The following is a 20834-nucleotide window of genomic DNA, read 5'->3' as shown; positions in this document are numbered from 1 at the left end:
AAGCCTCAAGATTGCAACAAAACACAATTGTAACCACAAGCGTTGGAGCCAGAAGTTATAAATAAACTGTGTTACTTTGTTATATAAAGTACAAAGATTAAACAGCACACAGAAAGTCCCAGCCAATATAAAAGAAGAAACTGAATCAATATAAGGCAGTAAAGAAGTTATTTTTATTAATAAGGAAATTCTCTCTCTCCCTCGCCTCAATGTTCTTTAACGATTTTGATGAAGATATAGAGTATGGCAGGCCCACTATCTCTATAGGACATACCTCCGTAGTCTAGGTGTTAGTGAACATAACTCCAGTTCCTGTCAGCTAGGTAATATGAAGATTTTAGATCAATCAAAAGCAACAACTTTTATCCAATTTTGTCAATTCAGCTTGCATCTTTGAATAGTTTCTCGGTTGCTTATACTGCAGATTAAAATGCCAGAAATTAACCAAAAATGTTTAAAAGAAACCCACAGTTTTGGTCTGTGGCCAAACGTTGAATCCAAAATGGAAGGATCATGTTAGTGGTGAGCATCTAACACTTTGTCTTAGGTATGTGGTACTCCTTCCTTTTTTTTTCTTTCCATTCCAAGATCTCACTCCTTCTATGGTCAAATCATTCATATTTCAGTTTTCTAGCTTACCCACTCTGCAGCTCCCTTCCATGTCAAGTTTTATTTACATGTCAACTTTTTCTGCCATACTGTATCAAAAGCTTTCCTTATGTCCATGGCTTAACCTTTGCCTGGTATTTATGTTACTTCCTCCATAAATCTGAATTGTTAGGCATGATTCGTTTTGTGGGAATCCATGCTGACTGTCCTTAATTAAATCGCAACTTTCCAGGTGTTCTCCTTTTGGTTTCTGTTGTTTTGCTTTTCCCAGAAAGTCTGCATTGAGTAAAGTCATGCCTGCATGTCTTCATTTTCCTATATCTTTCTTAGCACGCTTCTCAGATATCAGCAATACATTAGCATCTCTATATCCTTCCAAACTCCACTCGTTTAAGAGAGGTTTTGAATATATCAGTGGAAGGTTCCCATATTTACAGTGTCACGTCTTTCTGAAATCTGGAATTCATCATTCCTGTCTGTCTCTGAAACACTGTTAGTATTCTGATGTACTCATTTTTTATCTTGTTTCTCTAAATAGAGGTTATGTTTGCCTCCTCCCTTGCAAAATATATATCTGTTACTATTAATCCACCCTATGCAGTGTGTGAATAACAAAGCAATTCATGAGTTCAGCACAGCTAATCTTTTTCTGTTGATTAATTTTTCTCCTCCTTTTCCCTCTTTTCTGGAGCCATACGGCCTCCTTGCCTGAACTCTGTCACATTCAGTTCATAAACATTTGCCCTGTAATCTGAATGCTTCCCACACTCATTTCTGCTCCATCAATCTAAACTTTCTTCTTTAAGAGTTACCTAGATTTTTCCCCCCATCTTGTCATATTTCTGCTTAAAGTAAGATTTTCAAGTATCATTCTTCATGTTGGGGAATTTAGATAAAAATACTGAAAACCATGTAACTGTTGAAGTCAGCAGGTATATCCGAATTTGCCAGACATGTTGTGGATGTGTTCTATGTAATTAGTAGAAAGTGTTGTCTCCATCGAGTTTCAGAACACATGCAGTGAAATTTTCTCAGGTGATAACTAATGTATGCACAGGGGCTTGGGGCCATCTTTTGGCTAAACTGGAGAAATTAAGGGACACTTCTGCCTTTATGGTTCCATTTCCTCTTCCCAGTGTTCAACATGTTCTAGCCAAATCTAGCCAAATCCAATCTAGACAGCCACTGATGATTCAGTTATTTCTGTAGTCTGTGTTGGTAGGAGTCCCAAGTTTATTCAGTTGAATCTTCCTTTCTTGGTCATTCCAAACCTTGTCCATGTCCACCTACACACCCCAAAGAACTGGACTGAGCAGAGTTCTGTTTAATCTTGTTTTGGAACTTCTGAAAGTAATTTCTCACTGACCTTCATTATGAATTCTTGTCATAATGCCAAATACCACGAAGAGTCCCTGCTGGCACCCCCTGCCACTGCTGCAGTTTTCAGCTGCACTTGGGCCCACTAGTCTTAACAGTGCTGCAACCATAAGGCCACCAAAGAGCCACCCCTCCAATGGGTTTATGTGGTAGCGTTTGATGCTGTTATGTGGCAACTGTCAAAGTTCATTCCCAAACCTGGTAACTGTCTGTCTACCCATCCACTAATTCACTCTTTCTGGGTAGAGAGGAGTGGCAGTGGATGTAATAGGCTCAATCCCTCCCACCACCACCACCAAAATGAAAAACCAAGGGCCCCTACATGCTATGTAATTATAACACCATAATTCCATTTAACAGCCATGGGTACATCCCATGAAATTCTGACATTTGTAGTTCATGGGATACTATTGTGGTCTGGCCAAGAAGTCTGAATATTCCTCCTTAAATTCTAAATTCCAGGTTCCATAGAACATAGTCCTAGTGGTTATAATGGAAACAGATTGCTATAATTGTGTGTTTTGATGACCCCTGAAATCAGGCCTGCACATGAGTAAGAACATAGTTTTAATGATTTCTGGATGTAAGGATAATGAGAGTAACCAAGTTGCTCGAAGACCTGGAAGCCACACTTCGTAAAGATCAGCTTATGGAGCTGGATATATTTAATTTGGAGAAGAAAGGGAAAAGATGTGTCACGATAGCTGTCTTAAATATCAGATAGAATGTTATACCAAAGATGAGGTGAGCTTGCTTTCTGGTGCTATGGAGACTAGAACATGAACCAAGGAATTCAAATAACAGGCGGGAAAGATTCCATCAAATCATTGGGAAGAACTTATTGCCCATGAAAGTTGTTCAAAAGTGGAATTGACTAAGTCAGAGGGTGATGGATTCTATTTCTTTTGAGGTTTTATAACTGAGATTGCATGGACATCTTTGGGAGTGCATTAATTGGAGGAGTTTGGTGTTGATAATACTTGCAGTTACTTCCAGTTCTATGAATCAAAGGTTCTGATTATGTGTAATAATGATGATAGCGTACAATTAAGGGACAGATAGTTTGACATGCATGAAGCAAAAGATATAATTTTGCATTGTGATAAATTAAGCTATCTGACTATATTCAGGCTTTCACCTTAATGTCTGAAGGGCTAAATGGGTGGTAGGTCTATGGGTCCACATATAAGTCCTTGTTATGTTCCCCTACAGCTGAAAGTCTATTAGATGGTCATCCATTGAGAATGAAGGACTGCCAATGGCTCTGTAACAGTTTTTGGTTTAATGTGAAGATAGACCTCATGTGATCCAAAGCTTTGCCTTATCAGGCTCCATATTATGAGAGATCTGTAACTGCATTTAGCTAAATTGCATTACAAGGCTTTCTGCAGTTCATTGTGCCATACATTTAGGTGAATACTTCTCTCCTTCATATATTTCCAGTGTTTAATTTGCTTTCTGACACTGAACTCATTAATAACTACTGCTCCTTCTTAGATATTAGTGCAAATGTAGCTTTATGTAATGCTGTTTAAAATTACTGTAATTGGGAAAATGAAAGAAAAATCAAACTTTATATTTAGAAATATATATTCTATTCTCAGTTTTGTACAATGCTTTGCCTAGCCAGGAGAAAGATGTTGTTCACTCATGTCACCAGGCACTCGTTTGAATCATGTTGAGGTTGCAAAACAAAAAGTCTACAGAATAGATGAAAAACGGTGCTATAAAGCCAAGAACTGTATTCACAGGGTAAAAAAAAAAATTCCCCTATGCATACTTGATCTTAAAAGCTATGGAGGTTTTTAAGGCTCTTTTTGTAAATCTTTGACTTGCCTGAGGGCTGTGTGGGGAAGTAGGTCCTGGAATACTGCAGGCACTGAAATGGAGAAAAATGAGAAACATGTTAAAGATAAATGGAACAGTTCTTTAAACATTAGAAAGTAGATTGGTAATTAAGACCAGCTCTCCAAGTCCAAAACCACAAAAGTTAAAAAGGGAAAATATTTCCAGAATTGCCCATTACACATTGTGTGTTTTTTAACCCCCTCAAAACCCCTACAGTAAAATATATGTTTTATTTTATACATGCCTCCAGCCAATATATATATATATATTCCTTTCACTCACTCGCTGAAGAATAGGATTGTTAATTTTAACCTAGACATCCCAAAATTTAATTTAAAGAGCTGCAGACACTGCAGTTTTCAGCTGGTCATCCATGTTCAGGTTCTTCACAAAAATAAAAGCAGCAATTTCGCTGACAAAGTTTGGTAGATCCTCCATTCCTCTCCATAAAGGATTGTAAATTTGCCTTCTTTGCCTCTCAATCATACATGATAACATTAATAACAGGACCCAAGCTAGGAAAAGTTATCTTTTTGGACTACAACTTCTAGAACCTCCCACTGCTGGGGATGAGAATTCTGGACCTGTAGTCAAAAGAAGTTACTTTTTTGAATTCTGATTTAGATTAAAAAAAGATAAACAGATGCAGTGCTAGGAAAGAAAACATGTTGATGTTTGTGCCTTAAGGCACCATTGCCTTAGGACAATATGAAATGTACTTCCTTTTCCCAAACACTGATTTCTATTTCCTAAGAGAAATCAAGTACTGCATTGTTTACAAACAACAATAACAAGGGGGTGAAGGGAGGGGGAACCGAAATCCACAATTGAGTAATACTTTTGTTAGGACTAATCATAATACCATAAAACTGTATTCACTTTTAGGTTTCCCCAAAATCAGTCTCACTGTAAGTGGTGCATAATGCAGGGAGATGGGGCCAAAGCAATTTGAGACATTTACCAAATAAAATGGAAAACATCATATATGACATTGACCACCATATGCTTGGCTCCATTGTCTGGTCTAAAGACACATGAATTCCTTGCTAGTTCATTTATTATATGCACCTGATAAACATAGCCTAATGCTATTTTGTACATGAAACTAAGCTTGGTACATTGAATCACCAGAAAGCAAAGGTATCACTATCTCAAATCAATTTTGGATTGTGGAGTAAGAGCTTTTGAGAGGTGATTGTTGTAATTTTTGTTCCCACACTATAAGCTGCCCAGATACTTCCACAGCCACTCTTTACATAAGAAATATACACTTTGACTGGATGAGACAAACACATATAGAAGGACAAGGCATTAAAATGTATGTGTGTCTGTGCAGAAGAGAAACACATAACTTCATGTTGATCCCAAAACATATGGTTCTTTAGTCTATAAACAATCAGAATTACTATGTGGTTGTCAAATAATGTGTACTTTCCACCAGCTAAGTGAAATACCTTCATTTTGTTCAAATAATATATAGGTTTTGATTTAATTTCCGTTTTTAAAATTTCTTCTTTGGGTATTTATGTATTTGTTTATTTATTTTTAATGTTAGCTTCGAAATGCCATGGTGAATCGGAAAACAGGAAAATTTTCAATGGAAGTGAAGAAAACAGTGGACAAAGGGGTATTGTATAGAAAACATTTTCCATCTAAATGTAAAACATGTAGTTATAATGGGAGACAAAGAGAAGAAAAACCTAATTTAAAGTGTATGGAAAACTTTCCCTCAGAAATTATTTCCCATGTGTTTATTAATTTTGGGTCAGATATAAACACTTTAATGTATCTTTCTATAGATCGTACCTTTACGTTTGCATTTAACCCTGCAAGCTTTTCATAACAAAACTTGCTTGAGTTTTCTTTTCCTTTTTAAACCTAGAAACGAGTGTTGGTGATGACAAATGACTACTATTATACAGACATCAAGGGGACTCCTTTCAGGTAGGCCAGCACATAACAAATGGAACATTTTGTCAGGCTCATTGCAGTTGCAGTTGAGCAAAACTTGCATGCTCATTAAATGCTCATCAGAAGGGGCTGACAATAAAATGTCCCTGGACAATGCTGAAAGGTGCTTTCAAGCATGCCATTTCAAATTTTTATTTGGTAATGGGAAGATTGTGAAAGGTAAATGCTCTGTATGTGGCCTTAACTTGTATTATATATAAGTGTTCAATTGCCTTGTGTTTCTTTACCACTGAAGATGAGCAGTCTTGTTTCAAAAGCAGTACAGGCAGTCCCCAAGTTACAAACATCTGACTTACAAATGATTCATAGTTAAGAATGGGGGTGAGACAACAGGAAGTGAGTGAAATCTACGCCTCAAAAAGGACATTCACTCCTGAAACTATTATCATGGGGAAAAGGTGTCTCCACTGAAGCTTTCTCACCAATCCTTGTTTCCACAATAAGCCATTTTTTTCAAAATCCAATGATCACAGGGACAGAAAGTGAGGTAAAATCTTCTGAACAGGGGCACAGACAGCAAAAAAAAAATACCCAGGGGTGTTAACACTTCCCTATGTATGAGTGTGTATATATACATACATATATTTGCATTGATTAGATTCAACTACTTCTAGCATTGAGAAGAGTATGTTATGCCTAACCACTATACAGATGTATTTGTTGGTGAACCTGTTAGATTAGATAGATAGATGGATAGATAGATATTGATATAGATATTTAATATCCCTGTAGGTGGGAGGAGGAATGTTAGTCTATAGGGAATGTTAGGGAAATTGTAGAAGTAAGATTAAATATTGTTTGTGTATCAGAAAGTGCTATAAATTGAAACATGTAAAATGAAAATTATGATCATTGAATGAGGTATGTTGCTGTTGTTCATTCGTTCAGTCGTCTCCGACTCTTCGTGACCTCATGGACCAGTCCACGCCAGAGCTCCCTGTCGGCCGTCACCACCCCCAGCTTCTTCAAGGTCAGTCCAGTCACTTCAAGGATGCCATCCATCCATCTTGTCCTTGGTGGGCCCCTCTTCCTTTTGCCTTCCACTTTCCCCAACATAATTGTCTTCTCTAGACTTTGCTGTCTCCTCATGATGTGGCCAAAGTACTTCAACTTTGTCTCTAGTATCCTTCCCTCCAATGAGCAGTCGGGCTTTATATTCTGGAGGATGGACTGGTTGGATCTTCTCGCAGTCCAAGGCACTCTCAGAACTTTCCTCCAACACCACAGTTCAAAAGCATCGATCTTCCTTCGCTCAGCCTTCCCTAAGGTCCAGCTCTCACACCCATAGGTTACTACAGGGAATACCATGGCTTTGACTAGGCGGATCTTTGTTGCCAGTGTGATGTCTCTACTCTTTACTATTTTATCAAGACTGGACATTGCTCTCCTCCCAAGAAGTAAGCGTCTTCTGATTTCCTGGCCACAGTCTGCATCTGCAGTAATCTTTGCACCTGAAATACAAAGTCTGTCACGGCCTCCACATTTTTTCCCTCTATTTCCCAGTTGTCAATCATTCTTGTTGCCATAATCTTGGTTTTTTTTATGTTTAGCTGCAACCCAGCTTTTGTGCTTTCTTCCTTCACCTTGATTAGAAGGCTCCTCAGCTCCTTCTCGCTTTCGGCCATCAGAGTGGTGTCATCTGCATATCTGAGGTTGTTAATGTTTCTTCCAGCAATTTTTACCCCAGCTTTGCATTCATCAAGCCCCGCACATCGCATGATGTGTTCTGCATACAAGTTAAAAAGGTTGGGTGAGAGTATGCAGTCTTGCCGTACGCCTTTCCCAATCTTGAACCAGTCTGTTGTTCCGTTGTCAGTTCTCACTGTTGCTACTTGGTCCTTGTACAGATTCCTCAGGAGAGAGACAAGGTGCCTTGGGATGCCCATCCCACCAAGAACTTGCCACAGTTTGTTATGATCCACACAGTCAAAGGCTTTAGAATAGTCAATGAAGCAAAAATAGATGTTTTTCTGAAACTCCCTGCCTTTCTCCATTATCCAGCGGATATTGGCAATCTGGTCTCTGGCTCCTCTGCCTTTTCTAAACCCAGCTTGAACATCTGGCAACTCTCGCTCCATGTATTGCTGGAGTCTTCCTTGCAGGATCTTGAGCATTACCTTACTGGCATGAGAAATAAGGGCCACTATACGGAAGTTGGAGCAGTCTTTCGCATTTCCCTTTTTTGGTATGAGGATATAAGTTGATTTTTTCCAGTCTGATGGCCATTCTTGTGTTTTCCATATTTGCTGGCATATGGCATGCATCACCTTGACAGCATCATCTTTTAAGATTTTAAACAGTTCAGCTGGGATCTCGTCATCTCCTGCTGCCTTGTTGTTAGCAATGCTTCTTAAGGCCCATTCAACCTCACTCCTCAGGATGTCTGGTTCTAATTCATTCACCACACCGTCAAAGCTATCCTCGATATTATTATCCTTCCTATACAGATCTTCTGTATAGTCTCTCCACCTTCTCTTGATTTCTTCAGCTTCTGTTAGGTCCCTGCCATCTTTGTTTCTTATCATACCAATTTTTGCCTGAAATTTACCTCCAATGTTTCTAATTTTCTGGAAGAGGTCTCTTGTCCTTCCTATTCTGTTGTCTTCTTCCACTTCCATGCATTGCTTATTTAAAAATAGTTCCTTATCTCTTCTGGCTAACCTCTGGAATTGCGCATTTAACTGGGCATATCTCCCCTTATCACTGTTTCCTTTTGCTTTCCTCCTTTCTTGGGCTACTTCCAGTGTCTCAGCAGACAACCGTTTTGCCTTCTTGATTTTCTTTTTCTTTGGGACGTACTTTGTTGCCACCTCCTGAACGATGTCGCGGACTTCTGTCCATAGTTCTTCTGGGACTCTGTTTACTAAATCTAGTCCTTCAAATCTGTTCTTCACTTCCACTGTATATTCGCTAGGAATGTTAGTGAGATCATATCTAACTAGTCTGTGTATTTTCCCTGATCTCTTTAGTTTTATTCTAAATTGAGCAATAAGAAGTTTGTGATCTGAGCTACAGTCAGCCCCAGGTCTTGTTTTCACCGACTGGATGGATGTCCGCCACCTTTGGCTGCAAAGGATGTAGTCAATCTGATTTCGGTGCTGACCATCTGGTGAGGTCCATGTATAAAGCCGTCTTTTAGGTTGTTGGAAGGGAGTGTTTGTTATACACAGCGGGTTTTCCTGGCAAAATTCTATCAGCCTGCGTCCCGCTTCATTTTGTTCTCCCAGACCATTCTTGCCTGTGATCCCAGTTGTCATTTGACTTCCCACCTTGGCATTCCAGTCTCCTGCAATGAAAATAATGTCTCTTTTTGGTGTATTATCTAGTAGGTCCTGCAGATCCTCATAGAACTGATCTACTTCTGCTTCTTCAGCAGCTGTGGTTGGGGCGTATATTTGGATCACTGTAATGTTGAAAGGCTTTCCTTGCACTCGAATTGAGATCATTCTGTCATTTTTTGGGTTGTATCCAAGCACTGCTTTAGCGAATTTCTTATTAATTATGAAGGCTACTCCATTTCTTCGATGTTCCTCTTGTCCGCAGTAGTAGATCTGGTGGTCATCTGATGTGAAGTGGCCCATTCCAGTCCATTTCAGTTCGCTGACCCCCAGAATGTCTATCTTTAGTCTTGACATCTCACCAATAACAACATTCAATTTGCCCTGGCTCATAGATCTTACATTCCAGGTTCCTATGGTGTGTTGATCTTTAGAGCATCGGATTCATCGTTCACCTCCAGTACCGTCGGCCACTAGCCTTCCTTTCGGCTTTGAGCTAGCTGCGTCATCACATCTGGGGCTAGTTGAACTTATCCTCTGCTCCTCCCCAGTAGCATTTTGGCCATCTTCCGACCTGGGAGTCCCATCTTCCAATGGCATACCGACATATCTCTGGTTGTACTGGTCCATTTAGTTTTCTTGGCAACAAGGATACTGGAGTGGTTTGCCATTGCCTTCCCCAGGGATCATGCTTGGTCTGACCTTTCTACCACGACCGTCCCATCTTGGGTGACCCTTCACGGTTTCGCTCATGACATCATTGAGGTGCTCAAGCTCCAGCGCCACAACAAGGCGTTGATCCTTTGCTGGAGTGAATGAGGTATGCCAACTATTATAGCTGAGAGGTTCACCAACAATTACATCTGTATAGTGGTTAGGTATAACATACTCTTCTCAATGCTAGAAGTAGCTGAATTTAACCAATGCAAACGTGAGATATCTTCTTTTCAGGAATTTCGAAGAATTAACCATCGTTTGCAAATTTCTTCATATCAGGGTTGGAATCTAGGCATTGTTTAAAATTTTAAAATGTGGGTGAAAGCCAAGCTGCTGCTTTTCACCTATACTTGGTCAAGAGTAGTATCAGGGGTCAGAAGCAGAGGATACACCACACTACACTAACACAAAAAACACTGCCATTGCTCAGCAAAGTCCAAGACCAAATGGGAAATCTTTTGTAGCCTTTCTATAGCCAGCCTAGGAAGATCCAGTTACCAGTCTGATGGGAAGGAATAGCCCTGACCGTACAAATGCTTCACTGCCCAGGGGATGCTCCAAATTGTCATTATGATAACTTCCCTAGTCCAGGTCTTATAATTATGGCATCAATGCTTTGTTTAGTCACTTTTCTAGTCAAGCTAGTATGCTCATTTTAACATCATTGTCTGCCTGTGAAATTGTGTTACAGGTAGAATGGAAGGTGCTGTGTAACTATGCTTCCAAATGGTGGCTTTTTAAAATATACACCTTTTATTGGTGATAGATTATGATGTGTATCGCTGGTTCTCAAAATTTGGTTCTTCACATGTTTAGGAGTTCATCTCTCAGAATTCCCAGTCACTGGCCATGCTCCCTGGACATCTGTGAGCTGAAGTCCAAAATATCTGACATACCACAGTTTGAGAACAACCAATGTAAATGTCTTCAAGAGAGTAAAAGAGAACTTTTTGTAGTATACTTTATACTAGAGTATGAAAGAATTTTTGAGAATTGTTTTCCAGTGGTTGATAACCATTCTCAAGTGAGTTATATACCTCATCATGGTGAGATGATCATGTCTCAAAGTGAAAACCATGTGTTTTTATCTTATTGATTACTTGCCAGTGTCAAAGTCACCTGCACAGCTATTTCAAAGTTTTAGAAACAAAACAAAATGTACTGCAGTCATTCTTTAGCAATAGATTATATAGCAGCAATCCTCATTTTGGGAGAGTTAATATGGCAAGCAGGAGTTGGAAGATAAGCCCAATGTAGTAATATTTCCATCTCAGCAATATTAAACAAGGCCAAATATATATAACAAAGACATTATGCCAAGTGTGTCATTAAACCCCCATTATCACTTTCTTGTATTTCTTTGCTCTCAGCAGCTTTGCTGGCTCCCACACTATCAATATGGGCTCTTTCTCCCTACAGATGATTTTCATTTGTAGAGAGTTGCCTTCTTCTCTGTGAGAGCCCATGTTCAAATCTTGGCTGAAAAACAAAGCTGCTGGGAAAACAACACTGACCTTGGTGGGGTTTGGATTTTCGCTTGCCAATGACTGCATGGGTTATTGCACTTCGAAATACACAAATGTATGCAGTCCATTGCTGTAGGCACAACAAACAAGGAATGGGCACTGAAATGGCTGGTTGAGCAATAAGCAAACCCACCAAAGTTTTGAAACAAAATGGAATTGTTTTTAGAGCAGGAACTAAAAGTTTGATATAGTCTTTTCTGTATTTTCTTCCCTTGCTGCCAGCATTGTTTATGCCACAGATTTCACAGTTTGCTTTTTGTTTATTTGCACAGTTTAGGTGTGGCTCTCTCTCGAGGACATGGCAAATATTTCTTCAGAGGAAACGTGACTATTGAAGAAGGTAATATTTTTGTTATAGAATCATATTTTTACATAGAGTGAATTCAGTTTTGAATGATAATTCCTTTAAGGCATGGTGTGGCATATTTTTTGTTCTACAGGTGTTTTAGACTATAGCTCACATATTCCTTTACTGTTATCTGTGCTGTCTGAAGTTTTTAAAATGTCATATTTTAAAAAAGCTAAAAGATCAATACCACAAATATGTTACCAATGCTATCAAGGACTGTGGGTTTTCCAAGCAATTTCACTAATGAAATTAGTTCAACCATTTACTCTTTAATACAAATTTGTGTGTGCAGACAGACATGATGCCTAATTAAATCGCAACATGGAGAAATCATTATAGTTCTCACACTAGGGATACTCTTACATAAAATTTGTGTTTTTCATGATGGAAATATCACCATAAGAACATCAATGCACATAAATTTAGTCTCTGAATTATACTCCAATGCATAACAGCCACACGTGTGTGATCTTTGGTACAGAAGCATATTGGATAACTTCTTCTTACTTTTTTTTTCAGTGCCTGAGGAATTTAGGATGAGGGAGCTTTCATCTTCTATTGCCTTACATATAAACTCTATTGTTGCTAAGAATGGAACATACTTCAGTCACAGAGCACACATTTTGCATCTAAAAGGCCCCATCCTCAAATCTTAGCATCTATAATACAATAGCCAGTAATGTGCAAGGTCTTTGTGGCACTCCAGGACAGGAAAACCCCTCTGACTTTGAACACCACACCGTTGAGTAGGAAAACAATCCTTTTATTGAAGATAATTAAAAAGTGGTAAAGTAAAAAGCACTTTAAAGAAATAGGTAAATCCAATTAGGTGAGAAGATAAACAGGAACAAAATAGGAATAGTCCAGCAAAGTCCATAAAAACCAAGCCAAAACTGTCCAAATCAAATGCAAGAAATCAGGAAACAGGGATCCAAGGCATGAATATAAAAACAAAGGATCTAGGAATCAAAACCATGAAACACAAGGCACTTAACCATGAAACTTCCAAGCAAGGTTTCCATGAGACAAGGACAAGAACTTAACTTGATTCTAAACGATGCTTCATCTGACTACATTCCCTGTACTCGGAACTGTTGTCCCCTCTTTAAGCTATCCCAAGCACTCAGAAATTAGTTTTACTTTAATTGAAATTCCCTTATCTTCTTATGTCTGAGCCTGGCAGAACGCCGAAGCCACTGTTCAGCTTTTCGGTTTTGACTAATCTCTCCCATCTATCTATTTGCTCATTATCTATTTGCTCCTTAATTTCTGTAGCTGGGCCAGGTGCTGAGCTGTTTTCATGTTCCCTATCATGGGAACTCTCTGGTAACAATTCAGGGAGCACACCATCATCCCCACACCTATCAGGGACATTCTCATTGGAAACTACACTTTGAACAGGGATCTCCTGGTCATTCTCTGCATCAATATCATTGACCAAACCATTGCCATCTTGAAACTCATTGACATCACTCCCCATATCCAAAGCACCCTGATCCTGAAACACAATCACAGGCTTTTTATGGGTCCAAGGAAACAAATCATAGTAGATGATGTGAGGAAAAGAACTAACTCTAGAGAAAGCAGTTTTATATTGGAAATCTGCACCAAGCACAAGCTTCAGCTTGGGTATCAGTCTTGAATGTTGAACATGACTTTGTAAGCCTGCCCAATTGGTACAGAGGAGGTTTTATATAACAACAACCACCGTTGCAGGCAGGGAGTTCTTCCTCTCCTGAAAGGATGCACTTGCCCACTTTTTTTGAAGGGGAGAGAGGTCAACCTATGAGAGATAGTGCCACAGAGGTGAGCCTGGCTAAGAAACCTGTAAAAGTTAGAAGAATTTGTATGTAGTGGTTTTGTAGGAGAAGAATCAACAGATTGTAGTTGACCCTCTCTTTTTTCAATTTCACACTATAGATTTCTCTAGATATAAAATCTCAATTTCACAGGGCAGTTGCATAGACTAGGATCTATTGAATCTGAAAAACACTTGGAGTGAAATATTGACTTTATTTATTTTGTTTTCTATTCATTTCTCTAAATTTACTATCTACTCCTGTCCAATTCCATTACCAGCCTCATTGCTGCCAGTGACAGAAGGAGAATGACTTCAACATGTAGCATTTTTGTACAGCAAACACCCACTTCTCTAATCCATCAAAACACTTCCAATGTTCCTGTGGAAGATTGGTAGCAAAAAGCACTAAACAGCTGCATTTTACTCAAAAAACCAACCCCAAAAATGTCAGTCATCTTATCCACAGGTCAATGTATTGGCAGCAAAAAGCACTAAACAGCTGCATTTTAGTAAAAAAACAAAAACAAAAACAACCCCAAACATGTCGGTCATCTTATCCACAGGTCAATGCATTGAATTTTTGCTGTCAGCCAGTCTGAGTCCCCCTACGGAGGTAGAGAAGATTGGGATATAAGTTTTAAATAAATAAATACCTTAGCTCTTATGAAAAAAAGGAACCATCCCCTTCTCAGATTGTACTGGTAGAAGGTGAGAATGTGTTCCATTCTGGGTTAACCTAAAAGATGCACCCACCTCCCTTACTCTCTCCACCATAGCACTGCTTCTGGACTATTTGAATATTCAGGTAGGAAAATGACACTGGCAGCCAGAGGTGACTCGTCCCTGAGATGACACTGGTAAAGGTCATATAAAAATCCATGATTTTGCCATCTAAATCTGCCCTCAAATTAAACATGAAGTCAACTTATATATGAGTGTATATGGTCTGTCAGTATTCTCCACAATGTTTAGTGGACACACTCATAATAATAATAATAATAATAATAATAATAATAATAATAATAGTATTTATTTATACCCTGCTTTTTCACTCCACAAGGAGACTCAAAGCAGCTTACATTAAAAACTTATAAATGCAATTTAATAAAATTTGGATGTGGGTCATAAGTCATAAGTATTTCAGAAAATGTGTACTTACAATACGACTTATGAACCCAGAGTCCACCCCCTGCCTCCAAATGCAGATGAATCAAAACACCAATTTCCAAAAAATTTGGAAGAAGTTTGGTTGTTTTCATATGTCTCCATGAGTCAGCTTGTTTTTTAGCGCAAGCGAACTCTCCTGGTAGGTGCAGCCAAACTTGCTCCATTCCATGCTCTCTTCAGCCTATTAGGGCTGAGGGAGAGAGGAGGCAGAGCCTGGCTGCTGGTGTTTCTCCTAAATCACAGCAGCCATTCTGGCTTCCCTGGGAATAAGAAGGGAGTTCCAGAGTTAAGGGGCAGCCATTGAGAAGGAAAGCTCTCTCTCTCTCATTCCCACCAACTGAGCTTGAGATGGAGGTGGGGCTGAGAAAAGGGCCTCTCCTGAAGATCTCAGGGGTAGAGCAGGTTCATACAAGGAGTGCAGTCAGACAAATAACCTGGAAATGAGTTGTTAGGGCTTTAATGGTCCTAACCAGCTTTTTGATTTGTGCCCAGAAACAAATTGGCAGCCAGTGGAGTGTCTGCAACAGGAGGGGTTGTACGCTTCATATAGGCAGTCCCAGGTAGCAACCTGACTGCAGCTCTTTGGACCAGCTGAAGTTTCCAAGCACTCTTCAGAGGCAGCCCCATGTAGAGCACATTACAGTAAACCAGAGAGAATGCAACTAAGTCATGTACCACCGTGGCCAGATCTGGCTTCTCAAGGAATGGGTGCAGTTGGCATACAAGTTTTAATTATGCAAAGGTCATTCTGTCAACATTGCTCTAGTCTCCATCTCATTTGCTTCATCACCACCAACTTCTTGGAAAACCAAGGGCTGGTTTGACTCTATTCCATGGGAGGGGACATTCAGGAGCAACTCTGTCCATTGCTATAGCCATTTCCCATTCCAGAGGTTAGCCAGAGCTTTGACAGAATTGCCTGCTGAGCCGTCAGGAATCCATAAGCCTCATGAGACAGACAATCTTAATTGGTCCCTCGCTCATGCTGAAGTTTGAAGTCCCAGTAAGTCAAAACCTAACCTGGTAGTGATCAGTCATAGAATCATAGAGTTGGAAGAAACCTCGTGAGCGATCTAGTCCAACCCCCTGCCAAGAAGAAGGAAAATCGAACTCAAAGTCCCCCCCTCAACAGATGGCTATTCAGCCACTGTTAAAAAAACCCAAAGAAGGAGCCTCCATCATACTCTGGGGCAGACAGTTCTACTGTTGAACATCTTTCACAGTTAGGAAGTTCTTCCCAATGTTCAGGTGGAATCTCCTTTCCTGTAGTTTGAAGCCATTTTTCGTATCCTAGTCTCCAGGACAGCAGAAAGCAGTCCCATAACAATGGAACTATCACCAGTTCCTCCACACCACCATCATCCCATCCTGCACAGAAAACAAGGTCCAGAATGTGTCCAGTTCGCCGTAAAGGAGCTCCAGTTTAGTTCAGACATGTACAGAAGCTTTTATATCTGGCTTGGTTCAGTAGTGGATCCAGGGTTCAGCCAAACTGATAGGATGAATACCTCTGCTTTTTACATTCCTATGTCTACAATTATCAATTTCCATATTGGTCATCCTTCCTTGTATCATTTTTATAATAACTTTTTCCTTTCCTTCTACTTTTTTATCCTCCGTTACTGTCCCTTTTTTAATGGTCCTTTGCTTCTTGTCTTTATGGCTTTTAAAATAACTACATCCATCATTTCTTCCTAGATCCACTTTCTTAAATTTCATTGTGAACCACTTATTGTCTTGATATATAATCATAAGAAGACTATTTGTATAAGTGCCTTCTGGTGACCTACCATAAAATCTTGAATATTTAGTTATCTTGGTCTGCTTATGATTTACCAGTAAGTCACTTGGTTCTTGCACATTTATAGAAGTGCAATGTATAGTGATTAACGAAGGTATATAAAATAATTTAGTTTTAAAAGGAAGAATAATGATTATCATGAGTTCTACACAGATACTGAGTTGGCATCTGTGTAGAACTCAGGAAAATGACCCTTTGACATTTTGTCTGGTTTCAGGCTTGCATGACTTGGAACAGCCTGATGTATCCTTGGCAGATGAATGGTAAGCCTTCAATAAAGCATGCAGCTGGCATGTGTTATAGAAAGCTGTTTATGCTCATCCTACTAAAAGACAAAGGGAGTCATGTTTGCAAACATTTGTTACCATTATTTTTAACCACTCTGTCCTCAGGTCATATTGCAACACAGACTTGCATCCTGAGCACCGCCAAATGACTCAACTGAAGGCTATTAAAAACTACCTCACCGGGAAAGAGCCATTGCTTCCATGTGAGTATGTTGTTGATTACATCTGATTTCAGATAAATACTGCATTTCCCCTGAGTAAATACACTCCATTTGTCTTCTACAGAACAAAACACTATGTTTCTTTTAGTGCCATAAACTGCAGGTGGATGGAGTGGTCAGATACAAAAGAGCACAGGATTCCTTTACCTTTAAGTTATACCCTTGACCTTTGAGCTATACAATTCCCCTTTTCTTACCCCACTGCTGAAGGTACAGATACCCTGCCCTTTTCCTATTTGGTACAGAGGTGTAAGCCTTAAATTATTTCTTCCTTGTAGGTAAAACAAAAAGTTTCTGCAGTTTTCTCTTGCTTCAATAGTAAAAAATGTTTCTATGCAGTGTTCATGTGGTATCAACTTTTTCCCAGCACACCCTGTTTAAGGAAATTATTATCTGCAGAAATGAGTTTTTTTCCCCAATTGATGCTTTTCCGCTGCATCCAGGCATCACACAAAACACCAACTGTTGCCAGAAATGCATGTTGTTTCTTGTAAAAATTATGTTATATCTCACATAATGCATGAATTCTTAATAAAAAAAATCCACATGCATTTCTGGAAATTGTTTCCAGAAATACGTTCAAACATTAATTTCAGAAATACTTTTTTGTACAAAAATCTTTTTTCACACTGCCCCCCCCCCCATTCCTCCCACCTCACCATGTGAGAAAGGTGGTCCTTTTTGCATGAAAATCTTCTTGTTTTATACCAAAAAAAAGCCCCCATTCTCTCTGTGACACTGTGGGATGTGTTAATATAAAGCATTTTTTTTTTTTTTGCAAAAGGCATGCCTTTGCATTATTCTTCCCAACTTGTTTTCCCAAGTGTCATGAAACCAGTTTTTTCAGCTGGGAAAGGAATGATAGTAATTATTCATTCTACTTTAAAATCCAATTAAAATGTGCCCAAGATTTAAACTAATAGCACAGTCTTTCACATTATCTACTGTGAAGTAAGTTCTACCACATTGTGTGAGTCATCCTCAAAAAAGGCTCTGAATCTTGTTTTAGCCATGAACAAAGTTGGTCTTGGACAATCCATCTTTGTCTCACTCTTCAACCCAATATAGACATAATCATGCTGACATACTTTAGAAGAAACTTTAAAAGATTATAATACAATAATGGATCTGAAATCTTAAAGGGTTCTGTTTATACTGTACTATATAAAGCACATTCTAGGTAAAAACCTTACATGGATCAGTTCACATAAAAAAACTGAGTGTTGCTGCTAAAACGTACATTTTATGTGTGCATTTATCTTGTTTAGCCTTCTTTTTTCTGTAACATTCTCTTTTGTGTCCTGTTTATGTAAATCCTACTGAAAGTGAGATGTATAAAATTTCAATGCTAAGAATATCAAGATTAAATTGCACAATAAGATGAGTTTAAGTAAATGATACTGTGTGCAATGCTCTCCGGCACAAGCAGCTGTTGACATTCATTGTCAACAAAGTTACCATGTTCTCATGAACTTTTAGGGTATGTAATGTGGTGAAGTGAGCCTGCTCTGGACCAAGTCCAGTATTCTGGAATGGAATGATGATACCAAGCATATTATCTCCTAACTGAAATCCACTAGAGATATACTGAACTCTTTCCATAATCCTTATCAAACAAGGTTATCAAAAAAATTCAGAGTTCTAAATGCAAAACAGATATCCTAATTTTGGTGTACAGTATAACATTCTGCCAACCACGTACTTCAAAATGAAATAGATTTAAATAAATCACAACTTCATCTGGAGTTACTTCACAAGGATCAAAATTCATGGTCCTGAGACTACATGTGAATTTGTTCCATAGATTCATGCAGATACCATACTTCCTTTTTAAAAAGTATGTTTATAACTTTGCAGGCGATAAAGAATTGATTCAAGAAGTATTGTTTGATGCAGTAGTGAGTGCACCAATAGAAGCTTATTGGACCAGCCTTGCACTAAACAAATCAGAGTAAGTAAATAAAACAACATTTATTAATTTTTAATTGTGCATTTTGAAGATAGTCAGATACAGATATAAATTACATAAATAATTTCATCCCCATTCATTTATTGTTCTTAGGTCTGATGCACTCAAAACATTCAGTCTCAGTTTTTAGAAACCCACTTCAACTGTTTTGAGGTTCACATGTTGATACCAAATAATTCTAAGTCACTGATAATTGCCTTCACTTGTACATTCTGAATTGGACTTTGTTCTACATCCGAGGACTTGCTTGGGCAGCTGCTACTTGAATGAAATATGATTAATAACTACTGAGGACAGGGTATTTTCCATAGTGAGACTATATTTAGGAGATTTTAGTGTTTAATTACTGCCTGTACTGCAACATCCTGTATTATGTATTTATTCATTCTGTTGCTATGGAGAATTTCTGTTTGGAATTGGAGAAGTGGTTAGTATCTTTACATTGAGAAATAAATTATTAAATTAATGATCTATATCCGTACATTGTTATGACACCCCAAGCATCCTATTACCATTTCTTCTTGTTTATGTTAGCAATTATAGGCCAAAATCCTGCATTAAGCAGGGTGAGTATAACAAACATGCACTTTAGTTTTCAATTAAAAATTACGTGCATGTATTTAAACAGACAAAAATTGCAACCTTAGTTTATATTTACTGTTTGTGATAAAACAGCAAAATCCCATTTACTAAATAGAAATATATCTATCTAGATGCATGCATTTCTTTACAGAAAGTGGTGAGTCAGAGTGAACAATTAATTATTGCAACAGAAGGGAGTAAATAATGGATTTGTTGCTTTTGATTTTTTTTCATAAATCATATGGAATTATAGGTGTGGCCAGTTTTGCTGATTATACCACATTATTTAAGGAGGTATTTATTTGTATTCTTGATTTATGTTTCCAATATTATGCTACAATACAATGAGGTGATGTCACAATAAAACATCATTAGCAGTATGTTAGATAATGCATTTGTGTGTTCTCCTTGTGTGGTTTCCCAGGTGTACTTTCTTGGCCACTGAATCACTTCTTGTGGGCTCACTTCTTATGTTTTTATTCTTCTCCACCTTTTTGATCTCTTTCAGAAATTCTGACAAGGGAGTCGAAGTTGCTTTCCTTGGAACCCGGACAGGTCTCTCTCGAGTCAATTTGTTTGTAGGACCAGAACAACTAACTAATCAGTAAGTATGGATACATAAGCAAATAGCACATGAAGGAGAAAAGCATGAACATAATTATAAAACATCCTCTCTTTTTCTTTCCCACTAATTATAAACTACATCTGTTCCATGTTCCATATATCAAAAGGCAAGAAACATTTATTTCTTTTTGAAGAATTTCCTTTGCTATAACATTAAGACTAAGTTACACTTCTGAGTTAAACATCAATCTTATCCATTGGCTGCACTTAGTACAGGATTATGTAGTTGGAAAAGTAGTGGTTTTTATTATAAGATGTGCATTTAAAAATACATTGATATTCTGAGGGGTCAGATTGTAAATTCTGATAGCCATTCATGTTTTCCTTTCTTTCACAACCTCTTGTACTAAAAGAGTAGCCTTACAGCAACTAATACCAGCAGTTAGTGATCTTTTTTATAGGTTGGTGCTGTTGCCAAATGTGTGCTTAAGAATAGAAGCATGTCCTCTGATTAAACTTCCACTTAGAGCAAATCAGGGCTAAACTAGGTGTGACGCAGGAAATCCATCAAGACCCACTCAAGTTTTGGGTTTTGTTTTAAAAAAAAAAGCAACCATGTGCTTTCATTCAAAAGCAATTGTTGAACTAGTTTGCAGTGTTCCTTGTTTGAATCAAATTCCTCCTGTTTTCCCAAAGGGAGAAAACACATATTTGTTTATCTCCTTGGACTCCATAGAGCCATAGGAAAGTGCTGTGTAGATTCACAT

At 38.4% G+C, this 20834-nt stretch overlaps 1 protein-coding gene across 2 annotated transcripts in view; it reads left to right on the top strand.

The window, feature by feature from the left end:
• CACNA2D3 (calcium voltage-gated channel auxiliary subunit alpha2delta 3) overlaps positions 1–20834 on the top strand; it is a 674683-nt gene that overhangs the window by 547861 nt on the left and 105988 nt on the right. For both annotated transcript variants that reach the window (XM_067463553.1, XM_067463552.1), the window contains 7 exons: positions 5390–5461; positions 5717–5778; positions 11599–11666; positions 16662–16707; positions 16837–16934; positions 18810–18903; positions 20012–20107. In XM_067463553.1, coding sequence (XP_067319654.1) covers positions 5390–5461; positions 5717–5778; positions 11599–11666; positions 16662–16707; positions 16837–16934; positions 18810–18903; positions 20012–20107 — 536 coding nt within the window. The remainder of the gene's footprint in view (positions 1–5389; positions 5462–5716; positions 5779–11598; positions 11667–16661; positions 16708–16836; positions 16935–18809; positions 18904–20011; positions 20108–20834) is intronic.

This window comes from Anolis sagrei, chromosome 2 (assembly GCF_037176765.1).
Source record: "Anolis sagrei isolate rAnoSag1 chromosome 2, rAnoSag1.mat, whole genome shotgun sequence".
Classification (NCBI taxonomy): domain Eukaryota; kingdom Metazoa; phylum Chordata; class Lepidosauria; order Squamata; family Dactyloidae; genus Anolis; species Anolis sagrei.
This window is presented reverse-complemented; position numbering and strand designations above follow the sequence as displayed.